Source organism: Arachis stenosperma, chromosome 2 (genome assembly GCF_014773155.1).
Source record: "Arachis stenosperma cultivar V10309 chromosome 2, arast.V10309.gnm1.PFL2, whole genome shotgun sequence".
In the NCBI taxonomy this organism is placed as follows: domain Eukaryota; kingdom Viridiplantae; phylum Streptophyta; class Magnoliopsida; order Fabales; family Fabaceae; genus Arachis; species Arachis stenosperma.
Genome location: NC_080378.1, coordinates 17,507,410 through 17,518,306, shown reverse-complemented (window position 1 = coordinate 17,518,306; position 10,897 = coordinate 17,507,410). Strand labels below are relative to the sequence as shown.

Sequence of the window (10,897 nt, the reverse complement as noted above, 5' to 3'; positions counted from 1 at the left end):
ACTTTTAGAAAAAGTTTATCTTTTTAATATCCAATGAATTATTAAGAATTAATTATTTTTTGAGACTTCATGACACTAAAAAAATTTACCTTTAATTTAATTACTTCATCTAATACTTATATTCGATACTACTCATTGCTCACAATGTTATTAATTAATCGAAAATATTTGGTAATAAAAATATTTAACCAAAATTTATCTTATTTAGCATTCATTAATTATTATAATAATTAGTGAATGCTAAATAAGACAAGTTTTTTCAGTTTTTTTGGGACAATTTACCTAAATAAATAAAATAGGTGAAAGCTTTACTCAAATACACAAAACAGATATTCCTTACCTGATTGTGCAGTTTGACACTTCTATGTAAACCGTGGAAAGCTACTACGGTTTACAATTTTAACATAAACCGTGGCAACCTACCACGGATTATGAATTGTGTGGTTTGTGTGTAAACCGTGGCAAGCTCCCACGGTTTATGAAGAGAGAATGCGAAGCATAAACCGTGGCAAGCTCCCACGGTTTATGAAGGAGAAAATTTGATCACAGTGTGCAGTCTAAATGATATGTTATCTGCTATGTATTTGATAGTTTAAGCGGTTTGAGATTCTATGATATACATTATTTCCGTCACAGTTATCATGCGCAGTCTAAATGATACCACATTGATGCAATCAAACATCTAAAATAAACGGATTTTATTCATATGAAATTAATGCAGAAAATCAACATGGTGACATTCATAGACTTAACCAACCATACACAACTCAACTGAATAGTTAATAAAACAACTAAAACAACAAGGTAATGAGATCTACGCATCCCCCCCGGTAGTATGTCTTCGCTGGTCACAGTTCCTCCGCATATGCCCAGCCTGACGGCATAGCCCACAGCGCTTCGGCTGGTTCTCCAGAGACTGATCCATACTACCACGGATCCTGGTTGCCCTTGGATGACCTTCCTTTGCACGCCTCATGTTAGGATCAGGAATGATGGTTGGCCCAGCATATGGAGGCCATAGGCCTTCCGGGATAGGCGGAACAAAACCCTGCTTGTAAACGTTGAAAACTTCACTCATACGATAGACCTCGTGAACATATGACGCCCAATTAAGGCGGGAGTAGGCGCAACATGCAATGGCGTGGCAACAAGGATAATGCAGCGCTTGAAAGTGGCCACAGTCGCATCTATGATCTTTAAGGAAAACTCTATAGCTACCCAGCGAGAAGCGCCCGATTGGTGTTGTCTCAGCCACGGTGTACTCCGATTGATTCCTGTCGTATAACGTGACAGTGAAGCACATTGAGTCTCTTAGATTTCGATCAATTGCCTTGGCCAATGCCTGGCAAAATTCATTACCAGATCTGAGTTGTGCCTCTGCTGTTTGTCCCCGTACCACAAAAAGCTGAGCAAGCCTCCCGTAAGTTGACTGAACCAACGATGTGACCGGGAGGTTTCGAGTTCCCTTTAGCACCGAGTTCACACATTCACTGATGGTTGTCATGTGCCCGAACCGTCTACCACTATCCTCATGTTGGGTCCATTTGTTGTACTCCATCCGATTGGCCCATTCACACATTGCTGGATTCTCAGTCCGCATGATGTCAAACCAGTAATAAAACTCTGCTTCAGTCTTTGCGTAGGCAGCATTCACTAACATCCTCCTTGAATCTTTACCTTTGAAAGTTAGGACAAAATTTGCTGCCACATGCTGAATACAGTACGCTCGGAAAGCATGTGGAGGCAGCCACCCAGTCTCAGGTGCCTCAAGCGCTGCCTTGATCCCGTTATGCCTATCAGAGATTACAAGGATACCCTCCTGAGGAGTCACATGCTCTCGTAGGTTGGACAAGAAGAATGACCACGACTCTGCATTTTCTCCTTCCACAAGGGCAAATGCAATGGGAAGGATGTTGGAGTTCCCATCCTGCGCTATCGCCAACAGCAGTGTCCCTCCATACTTGCCATACAAGTGGGTACCGTCAATACTGACGAGGGGCTTGCAATGACAGAATGCCTCGATACAGGGTGGGAATGTCCAGAATAATCGGTGAAAGTACACCGTCGACTCATCAACCTCACCACGAAGCCGAACAGGAGAGGTCTTCAACACGGTTATTGTTCCGGCCATTGTTGACTGTACTTCTAGCATCCAACGTGGCAACTCCGCGTACGACTCTTCCGAATCTCCATATATTTGTGCCACTGCCTTCTGCTTCGCCATCGAAACCTTCCTATAACTAGGCCTGAAACCATAATCGGCTTCTGTAGCTTGTTGTAGTACCTTTACCGTAACTGCAGCATCTGCCCTAACCAACGGAAGAATTCTCGCACAGATAACGTGGTAATCCAGCTGACGGTGATCACTGAAAATAGAGGTTGCCAAGTATGTGTGTGGCCCGTTGTACCTTCTAACCTCCCAAGTGCCCTTTCGTGCATGCAGCGCAACGCGAATCAACCAAGTACAACCCTTGCCGAATTGCTTGCATTTTTCATGATACTTCAGATGATCTGATTCGATGACTCTGTACTTAACACCTCGCCGGATGCTATAGTCCTTCACACTCAACACATCCTCATCTTTATTCTGGAAAGATTGCCCAATCTGAAATTCTGTAGAAGAGCCCCCGACCGTGTTACCACCATCCTCCTGTTGACCAAGAACCTCCAAGTTTAGTGTGGAGGGTACTGTTGAGAAGCAGAACTTGAAGGACCATGCTGCGCATGTAGATTGGCACATGTGTCATCGTCGCTGTCCCCGATGATATCGACAGGCTCCTGGTCAGAGTCATCGTCACACATTGCATTCTCTACTCTATCAGGTTCACCAAAGCCTTCCATATAAGGTAACTGGCAACCACCGGTGCCCACGACATCAGGCTGCTCAAAGATTCCTTCATTCTCCAACTGTACAGAACCAACAACCACCGTTCGCTCTAAATCAGGCGCGAACGTAGGGGAACCCACTGGCGGAAGATACGGTCTGACCGCAGGCATCGAACTAGACGCACCTCCCGCGGCAGTCGAGCTATGAAATGGAGCTGATGCCCCAAAACTATCGACACCAACCTCCAACTGCGCAAACAACTCGTGAATTCGAATCTCTGGAAAACTCCTAACACAAAAGAACAGAACCCTAATATCTTCATCAGCCGCTAGCACAAAGGTATCATACTGAACACCCGTCGAGACAACTGCGATGGAAATCTTGTAGAATAGCTTCTTCACCCACTTCGTACCAAAGACACCAAGCTTCTGCAAGATGCTGTTCTTTAGATCTGACAAAGTGCTTGACAAACTGATGAACACACTCAATGGTTCTTTGTCTGTGAACTTCACACCATGGCTTTTGCTTTTTTTAATTTTCCCAGAGCAATGCACTAAGGCAAGAACACTCTCCTCCTCACTTGCCATTGTGATAATGATCTCTTGTGCAAGTAGAATGTCACCCACATATATATAGAATTTTGGTGTTCCTAAACCGTTGTAACCTACAACGGTTTACGATCAAATTTTCTCCTTCATAAACCGTGGGAGCTTGCCACGGTTTATGCTTCGCATTCTCTCTTCATAAATCGTGGGAGCTTGCCACGGTTTACACACAAACCACACAATTCATAATCTGTGGTAGGTTGCCACGGTTTATGTTAAAATTGTAAACCGTGGTAACTTTCCACGGTTTACATAGAAGTGTCAAATTGTACCATCAGGTAAGGAATATCTGTTTTGTGTATTTGAGTAAAACTTTCACCTATTTTATTTATTTGGGTAAATTGTCCGTTTTTTTGTCTCCCTAGCATTATTGGAATTTAATCAATGATCTTGAGTTTCACTATTACAGAATTTTTTTTAATTACAAGACTCTTTCCTTCATTGTGAGATTTCAAATAGACTGGGTTGAATTATTAGCTAGTTCCTGATAATATGATCAAATGTTGGTAGGAATTTTGTCAAATTAGGTTTAATTAGGCATCAAATTTCTGGTAATATGATCATATGCCAGTTTGATCAGTATTTAAAAAATAAAAAATAAAAAAAACAATTATATATATTAATGACTGGAGAGATTGTTGGCTATTTGGATTTCATAATTAAAGTGTGTATAGGTTGGAGGCATTTTTGTGAGAGTTGCTTGTTAAGGAGCATGCAATGTATACAAAGTGGAAGCTAGCTAGGTTTGTTGGAATAATCATTTGAGAATCCGCCACTAAAAAAATGATAAAACAAGTGGACCTCAAATCTAGTACGATGTTTACAGCATCAACCTAGTGATCAATAAACAAATTAATGATGACATACTAAAGCTAATGCTTTAGTTGTATAGTTCTTAATTTACTAAATATAAGGGAGGGTCCAGCGACACAACATCGATTTTTTAAAAGTATATATATATATATATATATATATATATATATATATATATATATATATATATATATATATATATATATATATATATATATATATATATATGTATGCGTGTGTGTGTACCGCCTAAAGTCTAACTTCATGAAATATATAATATAACTAAATAATACAGCTAAATTATTAGAGCAAGGAATAGATCCTCTTCTATATCTCAGTGGTAGTCTCATACATACCCCACACTAGAATCACTAAAGAGGGTGAGCGGGGGAAAACATATATATAATTTGTTTTAATTAGTGTTTGAAAACTGTTTTTAGGACTTAAATATAGAGTTAGTAAATATAAAAATTTGTTTGATAACTAGAATAAGTTTAAGAATACAATTTTTCTATTTTAGGTTATTTTTTCTTTTGAACAATTAAAAATACTACCAAAAGTTTTGAATTTAGCAATAATTTTTTTAGTGACGGATCTAATTTGATATTAGTTTAGTGACTATAATTGAAAATCAGTCGTTATTTATAATTTAGTGAGCAAGATTTTAGAAATAACCACCAAAATCAATCACTAAATTAATTACTATTTCGATAATTTTTTGTTAGATAATACAAATGAAAATACAAAAAGAAAAATTATTTTCGTTTTGGTCTTCGATATGTAGTCACTCTATCTATATTGAGTCATATATGGCATTCTCGTCTTGGGGAAATTAAGTTAATTACAATAAGTGCCTCTTCATGAATAGAGGGATTCCGGAAAATCCTTACTTTTTTTAGCCAAAGTAAAACAATCTTAAGGGGAAGTGACAAGTGAGATTACCCAAATTTAATCATATTTTATCAAACAGATTTGCCCCTCTCAATTAATTATTAATAAAATTTTCTTATGCCATTGACGATTTGTCTATGCGCTTTGTAATCTATCACTTTTATTTTTCCCCTTTTATTCATTATGAACCTTTTTATATTATTCTCTTACCTGCTAAGACAAGTTTGCCTAATCAGCTTTAAGAAGGTGTTTTCTTTTTCTTTTCTTAATATTTTTTATCTATTATATTAAAGATTAATTTATTATAAATTAAATTCTATTTAAATATAATAATAAATTACTATATATACAAAATAAAATTTAAAGTCTCCATCAATACTTATTTAAACGAACTAATATCACTAGACTAAACTCAAATTGATTTTCAACTTGAAAAAACTAATTAGACATAATTGGCGCTTTCTTGTCCTTGATTTCTTCTAACCAAGGGCAAACTTTAAGCATACCTAAATGTTATATCATTAATTAATTCAGCATACCTAAATGTTATGTACATTCAAAGGTGAGTGGTTTGATTGAAGAGTTTCCTCTTTTAGTGGGACAAATAACCTAATTGCAACGGAAACAACAAGCTAGTTAATGACGTATTATGACCTTGAGAGAAATTTTGATTAATTAGATTTAGAAGTCTTCAAAAAGCAGATGAAATTAATTAATTATTACTAATTTTATTAATTGGATTATTTAGAAATCCTCCGATCCTAAAGATAATAATAATAATAATAATAATAATAATAATAATAATAATAATAATAGAAAACCAATTGTTAATTAACCGATATTAATTTTAATTATGAAACTTATTTTTCTGAAGATATAAAATTTAAATTTTATGCTACACAACATATTTTTTAAAAAACTAGCTGATATTAATTGAAAAACTAAATTTTTTAATATTACTCTAATAATAATAATAATAATAATAATAATAATAATAATTTATTATTATTATTATTATTATTATTATTATTATTATTATTATTATTATTATTATTATTATTATTATTTTTACTAAGATTTTGAAGTCTTCAAAAATCAGATGAGATTAATTAATAATTGATTATTATTATTATTATTAATTTTTATTAATTGGATTATTCGGAAATCTTCCTACCCTAAAACAAATAATAATAATAATAATAATAATAATAATAATAATAATAATAATAATAATAATAATAGTAGTTTAATTTTGTAGGAATTAATTAATACATTGTCTGCCATTAGATTTTTCCTTTTTTCGTCATTTCCCTTCACAGTTGAAATGACAGCACTATACTGCCTATAGAAGCCAGTATCATCAATCAAATTGACCAGGTTAACGGTCAGCAGTTAGTATTGATTGAACAAAAGAAAACCTAATAAAAAATAAAATAAAAAATCAACAAATAAAGAAAAATAAATAAAATTGTCAGAATGAAACAGAAACTTACTATGATTAATCATTCTTTCCCCACACAAAAAACACAATTTGAGGAGACAGTGAAGCAGTAAAAGGTGACAACTTGGAAACAAAAAAAGAAGGAACAAGTTAAGAAAAAGACTACTAGTCTAATTTAGTTAGTGGACATGGAACCACAATTAATGAACATAATTATGTGACCACAACAGTCCATAATAATGCAAATAATGTAGTAGACAAAGAACATGTACGGAAATATATTGACCTATCTATCTGCACATCTTCAAACAACTATTTGGGGCATTCAATTGCTTCCACAAGTGAAATAATTAATTCAATTTGAACAATATCATGAAAATTAAAGATTGGTTTTAATTTGATAGCACCGTCCTTCTTTTAGGCCCTAATTTAGAGACTCATTGAAAGTATACTAAGTCACTAGTTTTAGTTTTTTTTTTTTTTTTTGGTGACTAGTCAGTAGTCACTAGTTTTAGTTTAGTCTTTAGTAATCTGTTATAAATATTAAGCAATAACGTTTATTTAAATTTGGGAAATTTGTTAGACATATTAAATCTTTTAGAAACTAAATTGTTAGTATTTTTTTAAAAGAAGTAAACCGATAGTTTACTCATAAAAGTAAATTTTAAAATATTTAGTAAAAAAAATAAAAATTTATCTTATTTAATATTTAATTTTTTAAAAATAATTAATAAATACTAAATAAGATAGATTATGAATTTTTTTTTCTCCGAAGTATTAGAAATTAGGTCTTAATTGTAAGAATGATTGAAGGCTTAATAGTAATCTGGAAATTAGGCTTGACATAGATGATGATGATGGTGATAGAGTTGGTGGTTTAGGTTCCTTTAATTTTCTCATCACATGGAACATTAGAAGAAGAACCTCTTCTACGTTCATTGATTTCATTTCATATTCATTCATTCACTCTCACCATCACTTTTCAGGTACTCTCACTAGTAGTCTACTTACCAGTACCACACACTGTTCTTCCTTAAAAGCAGATTCATCATCATAATTCATAGCCCCAAACACAAGCTAATAAAGATCTCAATCAGTCAATCTCTCTCTCTCTTTAACCTTTTGTTTCTGCCACAACAAAACAACATACACACACAAACAACAACAATAACAGTCTATATGGAATAATATTTTTACGGAAATATGTAAGATATTTTTTCAGTATTCTAATAATTTTAGTCGTAGATCTTAATTATATATATTTTATAATTAAGATTAATAACTAAAATTACCGAAACACCGTATTTTGAATAATATAATAAGTTAAAAGTCAAATTAAAAAAGAAAACTAAAATAAAGGGAAAAAATAAAAACAAAAGTAAACCCTAAACATGCTGACCTAGCTAGTATCACTGAGATCAAGGGATGAAAGAGAGGGATCAAGAGGTTTTATCATAAAATTTGCTTCTTTTTTTTTTTTTTTGATAATTGAAAAATGCTTGAACTGTTCGAATTAGAGAGAAAAACAAAGAGCAGATGATAATTTAGATAGAAGGCAAGCCTTTTAGAAGAGGCTTCAACGAAGGCGCGCTTCACAGCAAAGATCAGAGTACATTACATTACACGATAAATCAAACAGATATAGAGGCCTTATTGGGTTGCACCTGGAGGCGGAAGCTGATGATGATGATGGTGGTGATGATGATGATGATGATTTAAAAGCGGCATCAACGGCATAGCCATTGACAGAGTTTGTTGTTGCTGCTGGTGTTGGTGTTGGTGTTGTTGGTGGTGGTTATGTTGCTGAGGTGGACGCTTGCGCTTCTTCTTCTCATAACTGATTCCTCTGGCTTTGGACTGAAGATCTCGAACTTCGCGAAGGTAAAGTCTAACGGCCCTTGCACCGAACGGGTTGGCTTCAGGCTTCCCTCCGTTCTCCTCAAAAGCTGCCCTAAGACGGCCGATGAGAGCATCAAGACTTCCCCAAGCTTGCCTCAGTGGGCATGGACATGGCGCCGGCGGGTTTGGGTGCCCGTAAAATGGACAGATTGGTGTGTGAACCTTTGTCTTTCCAAATTGGTCCAAGTACCTGAAATATTCATATCATATCAAATCAAATCAATTCAACACTAGCCCTCCCTCTCTATATATATCTTTTCTAGTCATATAATATCAAACTTTTATAATCATAATCTAGCAAAGCAAGTATCAAAGTTTTGAATCTTGTCTTTTGCATGTAACAAGACGATAAATTTTTTAATAGAATTTTGATTCGCAACAAATTAATTATTAATTTGTCGATTTGGGATACCGTGGAAACCAAAACTTTTATAATCATAAAATTTATTATTAATTTTTTGTTATTTCATTCTTAATCATCTAGTGTCTTTTTTTATTTTACTGGTAAGTTTTTTTTTAATATTCATAGTACATATGATAAAACCATAGAAAAACTGAAATTAGCCAAATTCGAGGAATTATTTTTAATAAAAGAAGTAAAATTAAGGGAAAGCTATGAACTAAGAAGGTTCGTTTTTTGGTTTTCAAGACTTAGAAATTGTATGTTGTCTATTGAACTGATTTTAGGAACTTTTGTACCATTCCTTGGTCAAAAACTTATATTTCAATCATGTATGTAAATTTCTTCTTTTTCTTGTCTCTCTCCAAAGTCCAAAATTCCAAACACGTTAAACAAAAAAATCATAAAAATTGCAGAGTGGGGGGAGAGGTGCATGGTTAATTAAGAAGGAGAAGAGGGTGTTAATATTAATATATATAATAATATACCTTAGAAATTCAAGAACATGTGCACCGCTGCACCTAGAAAGGGACAAAGGGGGTCGGTGATTCTTCAGATACTGGCCAAACGTGTTCCAGTCACGCCTCTTCTGATTCTCATACCTGCTGCTGCTTGTGCTCGTCGTGGTGGTGGTTGTGCTGGAAGAGCCACCGCCGGAAGGGGAAGAACCACCACCACTAACAACTATGCTGCTGCTATTGTTGTTGTTGTTGCTGATAATGTTTCTGTTTATGTTGTTGGTGTTATTGTCAGAGTTACATGACTCCATGAACTCCTGAATTGATGAATCCATAATATCCAACAACAGGGAGGGTCTAATTTCTTTGTTTTTTGACTTTTTGTCTATTGAATTTGATGCAATAATACTACTTAACCTGGGTTCATTGTTCTTGGTCTTTTATTTTGTGTTCTAGGGTTCCTATTTAAGACAAGACAGTGACCAGAGTGAGGTGAGGGAAGAGGGGAGGGGTATAGAAGCAGAAAAGTAAGTGAGAGAGAAAGAGAGAGATGTAAAATGAGTGGAGATAAGATGAGATCAAAGGTTACTATACTTATAATTAGGGTAACAGTGGGGGAGCAGTATATAGTTTCAATGTTTACTCTCGTATACAATTTTTTTTAGATTAATTTTGATGTATTTATAGTGTAATATTCAGACGGATAATTATATCTTCATTCAATTAATGTAAAAGATAATTATTTTTATTAATATAATATTATAATTAAATATACTAATGAAATTAAATTACTTTTTTATTATTGTTACGGTAAATAATAAAAACACTGTTTTTTCTTTTAGTAATTAGTGACACTTAGACTCTCAACGATGGAAGCAAGACTACATAAGATCTGATCTAATACCAAGTACATAAAATATAACTAGTTATGAAACTTATGATAGAAAAATATTTTATTAGAGATATAATTATTTATATATTATTTTATTAATTTAAATAAAAAAATAATTTTATGATATAATATTAAATTTTTTATAATTAAAAAAATCTAATATTTAATTTTTATTCAATTTTAAAAGAAAAAAAAAAGAATTTTTAGTATAAGGTAAAAACAAAAAGAAAAACAAAACTGATGTAAAATTCACATAAATTCAAAAAAAAAGTTTTTGAAAAAAAAATGTATTAGAGATATAATTATTTATGTATTTTTTTATTGAATTAATTTTTTTATAAAAGTAATTTCATGACATCTTTTAAGACAAGAACTAATTAAAAAATTTAAATCAGTTTTAATAGAAAAAATAAAATATAAATGAGAGAAAAAAATAAAACTCTAAATTGGTTCTATCAATTTTTGTACGGGGCAAATTAGACTAGTCTTAAGAAAAATATTGACAAATTATGTTTTAATATTTTAGAATATTAGTAAAATTAATCTCTTATTTTTTTAAAAATTTCAAATAATTTAATCTCTTAACAATAATAGTATTTTTACAAAAAATTAAAGCTTGATTTGTTATTTTTTTAAAATATTAAAGATTAATTTGTATTTTCATTTTATTA

The 10,897-nt window shown here is 32.9% G+C and overlaps 2 protein-coding genes across 2 annotated transcripts; both read right to left on the bottom strand.

Annotated features, from left to right (window-relative positions):
* Positions 1-814: 814 nt before the first annotated feature.
* LOC130962654 (uncharacterized) lies at positions 815-3,414 on the bottom strand. The gene is made up of 2 exons (XM_057888842.1): positions 2,739-3,414; positions 815-2,688 (listed from the first exon to the last, which is right to left on the bottom strand). The coding sequence occupies exons 1-2, from the start codon at positions 3,412-3,414 to the stop codon at positions 815-817; spliced, it is 2,550 nt and encodes an 849-aa protein (XP_057744825.1).
* Positions 3,415-8,049: 4,635 nt separating this feature from the next.
* On the bottom strand, positions 8,050-9,883 carry LOC130961830 (protein LIGHT-DEPENDENT SHORT HYPOCOTYLS 4-like). Its single transcript, XM_057887851.1, has 2 exons — positions 9,365-9,883; positions 8,050-8,666 (listed from the first exon to the last, which is right to left on the bottom strand). Exons 1-2 carry the CDS (start codon positions 9,667-9,669, stop codon positions 8,228-8,230), a joined length of 744 nt encoding a protein of 247 aa, XP_057743834.1. The 5' UTR covers positions 9,670-9,883; the 3' UTR covers positions 8,050-8,227.
* Positions 9,884-10,897: the final 1,014 nt, after the last annotated feature.

Excerpts from the sequence above, each read along its gene's own strand:
- LOC130961830 (XM_057887851.1), bottom strand. The coding sequence starts at position 9,669 with ATGGATTCATCAATTCAGGAGTTCATGGAGTCATGTAACTCTGACAAT. Across the intron at positions 8,667-9,364 it reads CATGTTCTTGAATTTCTAAG|GTACTTGGACCAATTTGGAA; the intron begins GTATATTATTAT and ends TGAATATTTCAG.
- LOC130962654 (XM_057888842.1), bottom strand. The coding sequence starts at position 3,414 with ATGGCAAGTGAGGAGGAGAGTGTTCTTGCCTTAGTGCATTGCTCTGGG. Across the intron at positions 2,689-2,738 it reads GGACAGCGACGATGACACAT|TACCCTCCACACTAAACTTG; the intron begins GTGCCAATCTAC and ends GCTTCTCAACAG.